The sequence below is a fragment of the Vombatus ursinus genome, unplaced genomic scaffold, assembly GCF_900497805.2.
Source record: "Vombatus ursinus unplaced genomic scaffold, bare-nosed wombat genome assembly UNPS02014798.1, whole genome shotgun sequence".
Lineage (NCBI taxonomy): Eukaryota > Metazoa > Chordata > Mammalia > Diprotodontia > Vombatidae > Vombatus > Vombatus ursinus.
This window is the reverse complement of record NW_020954576.1, coordinates 23,180,755-23,193,147: the sequence shown is the minus strand read 5'-3', so window position 1 is coordinate 23,193,147 and position 12,393 is coordinate 23,180,755. Positions and strand designations below refer to the sequence as shown.

Sequence of the window (12,393 nt, the reverse complement as noted above, 5' to 3'; positions counted from 1 at the left end):
ATCCTGGCAGTTACTAACAGCTGTGAATGTGATGATATTAGAAGTAATTCTCTATTGGTTTCTTTGTCAGTTTTCACATTGTATTTAATGTACTTAAAATGGTTTTTTGTTTTTTTAATCCAAAGGAATTGCCAGTTGAAAATGACCCAAAATCAGTAGAAACTACGGAAAAGCGAAAAGCAAAACGAATCAGGACAACAAAAACAAAAGCAAGCAAGTATGGAAAACTTTTCAACAGTATAACATCTATTTTCATTCAAAATTAGACTGGAATAAGAACTGAAACTTGTTAATTAGTTTTGGGGAACTCTGAGAATTTTTTGTCATTGATAAACTTTACTTACATGAATTCCTGAAAGCAATCTTTTATTATGTCATAGTTATGTACTCTAAAGTGTGTAAAATAACAGCTCGATGCTAATTCTGCTGTTTTAGGTGAACAAGCAACTCTTTCATTTTTATCTTTGAGTCTCCAGAACCTATCAGTGCCTAGTGCATAGCAAGTGCTTTATTTGTTGATGGCTTGATTAATTTAAAAAGGCATATTATCATCATCATTATTATTATTATATAACATATTATTAGCATATTGCTAATAGTGCAGAAGGTGAGAAAGTTAGCTATCATGTCCATCCCCTGGCCATGAATCTTAGATTTTTCCAAGCTAAAAAAAATCCTCATCTGATCTTCATATAACATAGTTTTGAGACTTCACTATTCTGGTTTTCTTGCTATAATTTTTAATGTCTCTTAAAATTTTATCTCCACAGAGCAAAGCATTCCAGAAATTGTATAATCCAAGAAAAGTATAGCAGCACTTATTTTGTTTTGGGCACTGTGCATATAGTACATATTCTAAGACATTAGCTTATTTAATAAGCTTATCACTAACTGACATTGAACTTTCAGCCTAATTTTTCTTTTTTTTTTTTTTTTTACACATGAACTATTATTGAGCCATGTCTCCTTTATCCTGTATGACTTTTACAGCTTGAACTTTTGAAATGCAAAACACAGGATAACAGTTTTTGAGCATTTGGAAGCACCTTAAATACTGGTTAAAAGCTTTGCATTCTAAATGGGATAAAAAGAAATAAATGTCCCTTCAAAGTTCCACTGTTTTCAAATGTCATAGAGGGAGAAAACAGAAGAGAATTTTTAAAAAATTCACTAGGAAAAATGAGAAAGGAGAGGGACTAGCCTACAATTCACATAATTAGAGTTAATAACATCCAAAAATGGAGGAACGGATAGGCAGTAGTAGGGCTCTCAAAAAACTTAACTATTTTCTGAGTCATACAAGGGACAGTTGAAAACATATGTACATTATGTAGTGTAAAAATACATGAAACTCATCAAGAAAATGGATAGGTACAGGAAGAAAGTATTTAGTAGTGAAGGTAGATTCAGAGAAAAAGTAGTCGTAAGCAAATATCAACTTTGTTCAGTGAATTAAAAAGGAAAATTTCAAAAAGAGGTAGTTGAAGAATTGGAGATCAGCGTCTCGGGCTGTGATAAAAGAAGAGGTTGGGGAGGGCAATAGGAACAGACGATTTCAATTATAAAGAGCTAATGTAAATCAACTTCTTTCTCTTTATCTACTTTTGAAAGTGAAGGATTTGGGGGAGAGTATAAGAGAATATGATGGAGGGAAATACACAGTTAACATCATAACTATGAATGTAAATAGAATTGATTAATCTATGAAACAAAAGGGCAGCAGAATGAATTAGAAAGCAGAATCCACAGTGAATTGTTAATAAGAAATCCACTTGAAACAGATTCACATAGATTTAAAATGAGGGGCCTGGAGCAGAATTCGTGCTTCAGGTAAATACAGAAAAGGACGTTATAGCAAACATGATCTCAGGCAAGACAAAATTAACTGCTTTGAGAAGAGAAAAGCAGGGGAATTACATCACAGTGAAAATACCAGAGATAATGAAATAATATCAATACTTAATATGTGTGTATAGATGTACTTATCTATATATATATCTTTAGATATATAGAGATATATACATGTATAGATACAGATATCTACACACACACACACACACACACACGTTCACCAAATGGCATAACATCCAGGTATTTAAAGAAAAAAATCAACCACTGACGAAGAATTTTAGATAGTGTCAGATCTTACAAAGTAAGAAGTATCTCAATAGAATTCTAGAAATATTACATAGAATAGCTCTGTAGTGATTACTGAATGAGAATAGAGAGGAATACACACACATTTCTCAACTCCTGAATTGGTGCCTTTATAAAATTGTGTATTTGGTAGGTTATAAAATCCTCAAAAAAAAAAATGCAGAAAATGTGAAAAAAAAAAAAAATAGGGGCAGGTAGGTGGTGCAGTGAATAGAGCACCAGCCCTGAATTCAGGAGGACCTGAGTTCAAATTCAGCCTCAGACACATAACACTTACTAGCTATGCGACCCTGGGCAAGTCACTTAACCCCATTGCCTAGCCACAATAAATAAATAAATGCAGAAAATCAGAAATGTTAACCATTCTTTACTGACCACACTGCACTAAATATTATAATCAAAAAAGGCCCTTTGAATAAAGGATTCAAACTTAAATGGAAACTAATCTTAAAAAACATGGTTTAAAGAACAGATCTCAGAAACAATACATAATTTTGGCAAAGAAAATGACAGTGAAACGACATAAAACTTTAGAGATGTTACCCAAAAAATCATTGGAAAAAAAATCTGTAAATGTTTTCATCACCAAGAGAAAGAGAATAAATTGGACATGTGGCTTTAAAAAAAAATGGAAAAGCTTGAAATAAAATCTTAACTGGACACAAAAAATAAAGATTCTGAAAAAATCCAATATTAAAAATTGAGTAAACTATTAAAAAACCTCCTAAAAAGGGAAGGGAAAAGGAGGGGCAGGGAACAGGACCAAGTTGATTTATAAATAAATTCTGTATTCAAAGAAAAAAATCTATTCTAATATTTCGAAGTTGTTTGCAAAACTGGGGACATAAAACATCCTAATAATTTCCTGTGAGGCAAGTATCTTGATACAGAAGAAGAAAACAAAGAAAGAAAATACAGATTACTATCTTCAGTGAATAGTGATATAAATAAATTGAGCGAAGTACCAGCAAAAAGACTATTACGTTAAACAGATTAATATAATGACCCATTTGTATTTATTTCAGGAATGCAGGATTGTTGGTTCTATATTACAAAAGCTATCCTAGACCCTCCCCACATAACAAAAATAATAAAAATCAGTAGATACAGAAAATTTTCTTGACTAAATATAATCCTTTATATTTAAAAATCTTAATCATTCATATTCAATCAGAAACATGTACTGACTGTTCATTAATATAGTAAATAGTATCTATCAAAAACTAAAAGTTAACATTAACTATGATGACAGGAATCACTAAAGGCTTTTCAGGTTTAAGGTGAGGGGCCAAAGTAAGGATGTCTTTTAGAACAACTATTATTTGATATACTTCTAAAATTACTAGCTACAGCAATTAAGACAAGAAAAAGAAATTAAGGGAATAAGCATAAACAATACTTTTTGTAGATGATGTGGTTTACTTTAAGAATGTTAGAAATTCAAATGAAATTAAGAACCAAATAATAAGTAAAAAGAAAGATAAAAAACTGACAAATTATCAGGTTTTTTGTATATTATCAATAAAACCCAACATAAGAAATAGAGAGAGAATCATTTCAAAATAGCTGTGGAATCTGTAAGCTATCTAGGAGTCCAGCTATCATAACACAGAAATTATGTAAATATAACTATTCTGATTTACTAATTAGAAAAATATTCATTGTTCGTGGTTTTACCATGCCAGTATAATGGCTACTGTGAGGTAGTATGGCATAGTGGATGTAAAGTCAGTCTCAAAGTCAAGAATGCCTGGATTCTAGTCCTTCCTGGAAAAATACCAGCTGTATGACCCTGGTCTAGTTTCCTCATCGAGGAATTCCCTATACCAGTGAAAACACAGGTCTCATTGCTATCATTTCTGTCCCTATTCCAAATATATAGAGAATTGATTAAAATATATTAAAATGAGCCATTCTCTATTCAAATGGCTATTTTGATAGCCATTCTGAGCTATCAAAAGTCATGTGAACAAATACTCCAAATGACTAATGATAGGAATGAAATTTAAAATCACACAGATTGATAAAGATAAGGAAAGTGACACATGTTAGTGTTACTGTGGGAGGGACAGACAACTATTACTTCACTGGTGGAGATATAAGGGGTTCCGAGTAAAAGTCGCTAAGCTGTCCATACCCTTTGGCCCTCAATACAACTAGTAGACCCAAAAGATCAAAACAAGGAGAAAAAAAAATGCACAAAATATTTATAGTAGGTAGTATTTTTTTGTTAGCTGAAAGGATTTGGAAAAAAGTAGGAGCCCATCAATTTGGGAGTTATTCAGTCATTTTTTAATCATGTCTGACTCTTTATGACCCATTTGGGGTTTTCTTGGCAAAGATACTGGAGTAGTTTGCCATTTCCTTCTTCAGTTCATTTTACAATTGAGGAAACTGAGGCAAACAGGGCTAAGTGACTTGCTCAAGGTCACACAGCTAGTAAGTGTCTGACATCAGATTTAAACTCAGATCTTCCTGACTCCAGGCCTGACATTGTGCTACCCAGCCGCCCTTGAACTGAAATTTTTTTGTTGTTGAAAGGATTTGGAAAAAAGTAGGAGCCCATCAATTTGGGAGTATATAAATATGTTTTATATAGTATGGCACAGTAATATTCTAAGAAATAATAAAAGAGATATATTCACAGAAACCTGGGAGAACTGGTATGAACTGATGCAGGACGGAGTTAGCAGAACCTGAAGAACAATTTCTGTAACTACAACATTATAAATGAAAACTTTGAAAGACTTCAACTCTGATCAGTAATGACCAATCATGACTCCAGAAGGCTGATAATGAATGATGCTTCCTTACATTTGCAAGAGAAGTGGTATTCTAGAGGTACAGAATAAGATGAAAGGTTTTCAAGCCTGGGCAAGGAAGTAATGAGGGGGAGGGAATTTGCAGACTCTCCATAATTTTTATAAATATTCAAAGTCACTAATAATGAAAATGCAAATTAAAATCGTTCTCAAGGTTTCATTTCACACCCATCAAATTGGCAAAGATGACTAACTGAACATAATCATTGCTGATGGGCTGTGGAATATTAGCTTTGCTTATTAGCGGATTATTAGTGGATTTGTGAATTCATTCAGTGAGTCTCTTGTACGTTTTGACCCAGCAATCAGTCTACTGGAGATATACCCCTAAAGAAGTCAGAAACAAAAAGCATAGTCTTATTTCATCATCAAGAAATGCATTGCAGCACTTTCTGTGTTAGCAGAAAAATTGGAAACAATGTTGAGCACACATCAATTGAGAAATTGTTGAGAAAAAACTTAATGAATATGAAATTTAATGTGAGACATGGCAAATGTGGAATTTAGAGAAACTTGAGAATGTTTGTATGAATTGATCCAGACAAAGTAAGCAGAACCAGGAGCACAATATACACAATGGCTGTGATAGTGTAAATTAAAACAACACCAAAAGGCAACTGAACTTGAAATAAGAATCCTAAGGTCAGATTCAGAACATGGTTGGTCACATAGACATAACCTTTACTACATTAGTTAGTTTTGCTTTCCTACTTTGCATTATTATGAGAGAAAGTAACAGTTTATGATATAATAGACAAAAATAATGACAAGTTTTAAAAACAAATATTTTTAAAATGAAATGCCTGAAAAGGAGTCTTACTGTGACCGGAAAAGGTCACAATAATTATTTAGATATGACAAGGAAAAGTAAAAGATAACACCAAAATTACAAACATGAGAGATTAGAGTCACCAATGAAGCTGACAAAAATATTGATGATTTGCCAACAATGTAATTTTCTTAGGGGGAGCACAAGTTTGTGTTGCAAGACATAGGAGAGCAAGTAAAAGAGATCAGGGTGAAAGGAAAATGTATTTACAACAAATTGGCATTCCAGACACATTGAAACAGCCTGGACCAAGATTAGTAAGGTTGATTAATAAGGGATTAAAATCCTAGTAAGAGGTAGAAGGAGGAAGGGATTGGCACTTCATACAGTAATTGAGGATTTCAGATTATTATTTAAGTTGTATGAAGACAGAGTTCATTAGAATCCTGCAGAGTTTCAATATTGTTAAGATGGTTACATCCCTAGGCTGGATTTTCAAAGATGAATGGCAAGTGGTGTTACCATTCTGTTGGAATCCCAAATTCACTTCAAACTACACATCTCTTGTGTAAAGATCTATGGCCATAAAGTGTTCTTCCTGACCCTATTTCCATATTCATCTGTTATTCATCATATAATGTTATTCATCATTATTTAGACTCTACTTCATAGTAGTGGGTTTTAAAGTTTTGTCTAAGTATTTTTCTTATTTCTTTCATTATCTATTGAGCCTTCTTAATCCTTTTAGCATGATTCTAGTCGAATGTCACATTCTTTTATGCTGTTCTATGTTTATGCATGTTTTTATGCTGTTTTTAATCCCTACATGGGAACCCCTCATTAATCTTAAAAGCATGGTTACAAACATCCATTTAAAAATCTATGCCATCAACAAAGTGAACTGTTCAATTTTCATTTCCCCCCCCCCAAAAAAACACACCCTTTAGATGGAAAAAGCTATAAGAACACTTATGTCATAAAATTCTGGTTCTTTTTTTTTTTTTTTAGGTTTCTTTGATCAGTGTCTTCTGTTTCTATGTATGTAATGACTGCATTTTTAAAGCATTTCAGTAGGCTTTCTAATAATAAATACCTGGCATTTATATTACTACTTAAAGGTTTGCAAAGCACTTTATATGCTATTTCATTTGATCCTCACAACAGTCCTGAGAATAGGTACCATTATGATCCCCAAATTACAAATGAGGAAACAGGCAGAGAGTAGTTAAATGACTAACCCAGGATCATACAGCTAGTATCTGAGATAGGAATTGAACTTAGGTTTTTTTGACTCCTACTCTAGTACCCACTATGCCACCTACCTGCCTTCTTGTCATATCCCTGTATCATGCTTCAAGAGCATGTGTACAGCTTGCCATCTCGTCATATCAAATCTCCATATTGATGCCTATGGAGCCTCTAACAGATTTTCCCTTCTTCGTTAGTGCCATTTCTAAGATGTTTATTTTGTTATCTCCGTATTTCTAATATGTATATTTATACATGTGAGAAATATTTCAATGGCATGTAGATATTTGTAAATAAAATAGAACGTACAAAGTAATTGAGCAGAAATTTTGCTCCCATTGGACATTTGTTACGCCTGTTCTAAGAAAGCCCTCTTAGTTCTGTACTAGTGCTGCTAATTGCTTACAGATTGCAGAATCAGAAAGGTATTGACCAAGTCTTTGCTTGTATGATAGTATTAATTAATAAAAATTAAGGAAACAAAAGGTAAATTCAGTAGTGATCAGTTATGTTAAAATTCCAGAATTTCTTTTTTTTTTCCCACACGACAATTCTATTTGATAAGATATTTCACCTATTTCACCTTAATACATTTTTCTCTTCTTCCTCTTCCCAGAACCACAGAAAAAGAAAGTTCTTGGTCACCTCCCCCTGTGGAAATCAAGCTGATTTCTCCCTTAGCAACTCCAGTTGATGCACCTAAGAGCAAACCAAGAAGAACTACAGAAACAACAGAAAAAACTCTTGGAAGGAGCAAAAGGAAACTGTCTTCCTTTCCAAAGCAAGTTTTACGCAGGAAGATGCTGTAATTTTTTTTTCAAGTTTTTAATGTACACCCCACCCCAGTTTGTAAAGTCATCAGAATTGTGTGGATTATTAAAAATCATCTAATTTGGAAAAGAATAATTTATATAAATTATTGTAAATTTTCATAAATAAATGGTCTTCAATAAGTAAAGTAACTCCATATGGAGTGTGATTCCTTCAGTCACATACAGTTTTTTCTATTTTATATTAAGACTTCATACATTTATATAATATGTAAATACAGCTTATTATTGGAATGTTAAATAAACTGTATACTTAACAATATGTTGTCAAATTTTTGAAAGAAGATGAATGTGTATTACTGGTATAATTTTGTAGATAATACTCATTTTTTTTTTACAACTCATTAATTTATGAATTTAAATTTCTCTTAAAAACATACTCAAATCCCTAAGTAATACAGTAGTTACCATATACAGTGGCATATCTAATTTAACATACTTAGACTTTGCATTTTCAAATGCTTAAATCATTCAGGGCCGGGTTATCCTTATTAAACTGGCTAGTTCATTGGTCACTAGCATTTCCACAAAAACACATGGGAAAGGGTAGGGGAGGAGGTTTGAAATAATTTTCCCCCACTTTACAATTGCAGTTCATTGAACATTATACTTTATGTCTAGCATTGTGCTAAGTATTTTAAGAAATGCAAATACTCGTTTCACTGTCCTTGCACTTAAGGAGCTTATATCGTCTATATTCTTGCAGAGCTACAGAGACATAGTATTTTTAGCCCTTTGTTCAGGAGCAATAGAATGGTGCTGATGGACACAGTAGAAAAGCCTAGAAAATGTTAACTCAGTTCACTGAGAGAGTACAGGTAATGCAGTACTTAAAAAAACAAAACCCTTTTGTCTCTGGAATGTATCTGAGCAAAGCTTAATTGGTGGTGATCCAGAATTCATGAATAAACTAGAGTTATAGAAGATTGCCTATAAATAATTTATAGCCCATAATTGATAGTTTATAATGACTCCATTAAAAATTAATCATTTAGAAGGTTGGCAGATATCTCAATACCTGGTTGGCTTATTGTAAGTTAGGAGTGCTTTTCTTAACTGTTTTTCTCCCAAATACCATAAAAAGATAATTGAAATGGCAAGCATGGACAGCGTAAAAGTTGCAGTTCGAGTTCGGCCTTTCAATCAGGTAAGTACTTTGTGCCCATCAAAAGTTTCATGCTGATTTTGACTTAATAGTAGCAGGGATCAGCCTTCCCTTTAAGCAGTTTTTTTGGATGACTTAGACTTGTTTATACACATTATCTGAGTAGCTTCTTCCAGAAGCATCTTTTAGCCTTAATGTCAGATAAAACTTGCTAACAATTAGAATTGTTGAAAAATAAATTGGGCTACTTCAGGGAAGGTGGATTCCTTAACCTTGGAAGTCTTCAGGAAGAGGCTGAATGACCGTTTATCAGGAATCATGATGGGGATTTACTTTCTGGTATGAGTTGAACCAGATGACCATTGAGGTCCCTTCTACCGTTCCTCTTTTGTGATTCTGTAATTTATTTAAACACAAGTATATTCACTAGAAAAAGTAACGCAGTAGAAAGTAATCTAATGTCAGTCTGTCAAGTTAATTTTTTGGATATAAAGAAATATCTGAAGACACTCTTTCCAATATGTTAAAGTAGGATTTCTAAAACAAAATTGTGGGATGAAAATTTTTCTTTCCATGGTTTTGTTTTTTTAGTCCAGAAGTGGATCATACACAATCAAATTAACCAATTTTATGCTCTTTTAGTAAATCATAAAAACTTAACATGCCTTGCAAAAAATTTTTTATTAAAAGACTGTCCTTAGAAAATGTTGATTTGATTTGAGAATTTGCCGCATGCCACATTTCCAACTTGGGGCTAGAACACTTATTTGAGTAAAATGTATTAGTAAGTACTTTGAAAGTAAAAGTTGTTACAGCTTTTTTCATAAAACTACATTTTGTTTTACTGGTTTTAGTAATGTCAGTTTTCTCAGTAATTATATAATACCTTGTCACTGTGACATACTATTGTAAGGAACCTTTGAACTGATTACGAGAAGAAAGGATATCATTTTTTGGAGTTAAGAATGGTCATAATTTCACATCAGTTTCTGTTGTTTTTACATTGTTGTAGTCATTTCTGGCATATGTGCATGTGTTTGAACTGTGCTTCCCTCTCTCCCCCTTTGTCATAAGAGAGCCCCTCTGAGATGTGGAAAAATATGTATTGGGAAATGTAACAACATTTTAAGAAAAAAAAATCTAGGAAAAGGTTAACCCTAGAGAGGTCAAACAAAGCTGAACCATAGTTATAAAGAGCTCAACCAAGAAATTACCTAGTTAAATTCCTCTATGACTCATTTTGCTAACTATTAAATGCGCTGGACTTAGAATCTGGAAGACCTGCACTTGGAGCCTCCCTCAAGCAATTAATGTCTGTGTGACTTTGATTAAGGCCCTTGGTCTATCAGCCTCTTTCTTCATCAGTAGAATGGTGATGATAGCCCATTGCATTGGATTGTTAACGAAAATCAAATGTTAAGATGGTAATAATTCATATTTATGTAATGCGAAAATCTGCAAAGCACCTCATATTTATTTCATTTGATCCTCAGGACAGTCCTGTGGACCAAGTGCTAATGTACATATTTTGTGGGGAAAGGAAACTGAGGCACAGAGACATTGGGTGACCGTGCACAAGGTCAGAAGGGTGTTTGGGGCAGAATTCAAACCTAGATTATCTTCTTTACTCCCAAGTCTAGTGAATTGTCCACTATACCTGCCACGTTATGTAAAGTGTTTTGAAAACCTCTTTTTATCTGTTTGAATTAGTGATGTCATCTTCGCAGGTAGGTCTTGGGTGAGAAACCTTCCTCTATTATCTCATTTACACAGATTATATGAAGTTGCCTACAGCATTGAGAGGCTGTGATTTGTCAAGCAGCACACAGCCAGTATGTATCAGAGACAAGATTTGAAACTTGTTTGTCTTAAATGAGGCCAGCTCTATATCATTCCATCTCCTTTACAAACCTTAAAATTCTTTAGTCAGCTTTTATTATTAATCAGTAAACATTTATTAAGTACCTACTATGTTCTAAGCACTGCTAAGCACTGAGGATACAAAAAGAGGCAAAAGATAGTCCCTGCCTTAAATGATTGTTATTTTAAGAATCTGGGTAAGTACAGTATCAAATCACAGGTTGATGATTATCATCTTTGCTTTTGCTAATTGAAGAGTAATTTACCCCCTCCACACTCAAAAAAGTGGCACTGAAAAGCTCTTGTAATTGAAGGTAATCCTGGGTTGTAATAAATCTCAGGTAAATGGAGTGGATGGGTCTGACAACAAATGTTAAGACATTTAGTATTCTGCCTCAGTGGCTTCTCCCTCCCTCTTCCCTATTTTTTGACAAGTACAAGAAGGAAGTTGATTAGGAGAAAGGTGGGTTGAAGTTAAATTGGTTAGGCAGTCAAACGGTACAAGCTCCTTTGTACCTAGTGATTCTCTTAATCAGAATAGTAGGAAGAAGTCTAGGAACTAGGGTCATGGGCCTGAGGATGAGACAAGAGGTAAAAGCTCCTCAACTGGAGCCCAAGGCCACAGGGGTGGGCCCTTCCATTTTACGGAGAAGAAAGCTCTAATAGGTGGCATTGACCTTGATGACCAGAAAAGTGGCAGGCTTGAAACTGAACAAGAAAGGGTGAAAGCTCACCAGTCAGAGCCCAGTGGGATCTGAGTTACTGTATCAGATAAGAATAGCTGCCATTCTTAACAAAGGACTATTTTCTTACGTTAAAAAAAAAAAATTGTGGTTAAAACTGATTAAGAGAATTATAGGCTATGGTAAAGCAAAACCTTGTGTAGTTTGCCTACACAATATAATTTCACTCCATCCAGCTCCTAAACAACTTCTTGTGCCTATCAAAAAATATTTAGAGAAGGGGGAAGAGGGAGAAGGCATTGAGTCAACATGAGGAAGTCACAGTCTTTGAAGTTGTTTCCTCATCTGTAAGATGGGGGGACAATTTTATACATACATACATAAATAATCTATGCAGTGTTAAAGCACTTTTTAAACCTTAAAGCGCTGTGTAACTCAGCAATTAATATTTATGTTTGACCCTGTTATACTATTTAACGTTTTCAATAAACGTCTGATTTATAGTTATGCTACCCAAAATGTGACGGATCTGAGAAGATACACAGGCATAGTATTTAGATGGGAGACCACTTGTGGATACAGGGTGTTAATAGGCTTTGGGGGGACATTATAGCTGTCTGATGTTGTTATGTGGAAGAGGGATGATACTTGTCCTCTCTAACCTCACAGGGAAATACTAAAATTGGTGGAAGTTGCAAAGGGGCAAATTTAAGCTTGGTATCAGGAAAAACTTCTTAAAGGCATTCAGAAATAAAATAGGCTGCCTCAAGAGGTGGTGGATTCTTAGGAAAGCTCTTAGGAGACTTACACTAAAGCTGAATAACCACTTGTGACAGGTTATAGTGGGGATTCCTTTGGGGGTATGGGAATGGAAAGAATGGAGTCCTAACTCTAAATTTTATGATTCTCTTCCTCAAGT

The 12,393-nt window shown here is 33.9% G+C and overlaps 2 protein-coding genes across 4 annotated transcripts in view; both read left to right on the top strand.

The window, feature by feature from the left end:
• The window catches only part of LOC114049668 (protein ELYS-like), a 127,625-nt gene extending 119,671 nt beyond the window's left edge, over positions 1–7,954 (top strand). For all 3 annotated transcript variants that reach the window (XM_027870977.1, XM_027870978.1, XM_027870979.1), the window contains exons 35-36: positions 126–217; positions 7,613–7,954. In XM_027870977.1, coding sequence (XP_027726778.1) covers positions 126–217; positions 7,613–7,805 — 285 coding nt within the window. In that variant the 3' untranslated portion in view covers positions 7,806–7,954. The remainder of the gene's footprint in view (positions 1–125; positions 218–7,612) is intronic.
• Positions 7,955–8,928: 974 nt separating this feature from the next.
• Positions 8,929–12,393, top strand: part of LOC114050116 (kinesin-like protein KIF28P) — a 59,108-nt gene continuing 55,643 nt past the window's right edge. The window contains 1 exon segment of the mRNA XM_027871690.1: positions 8,929–8,973. Coding sequence (XP_027727491.1) covers positions 8,929–8,973 — 45 coding nt within the window.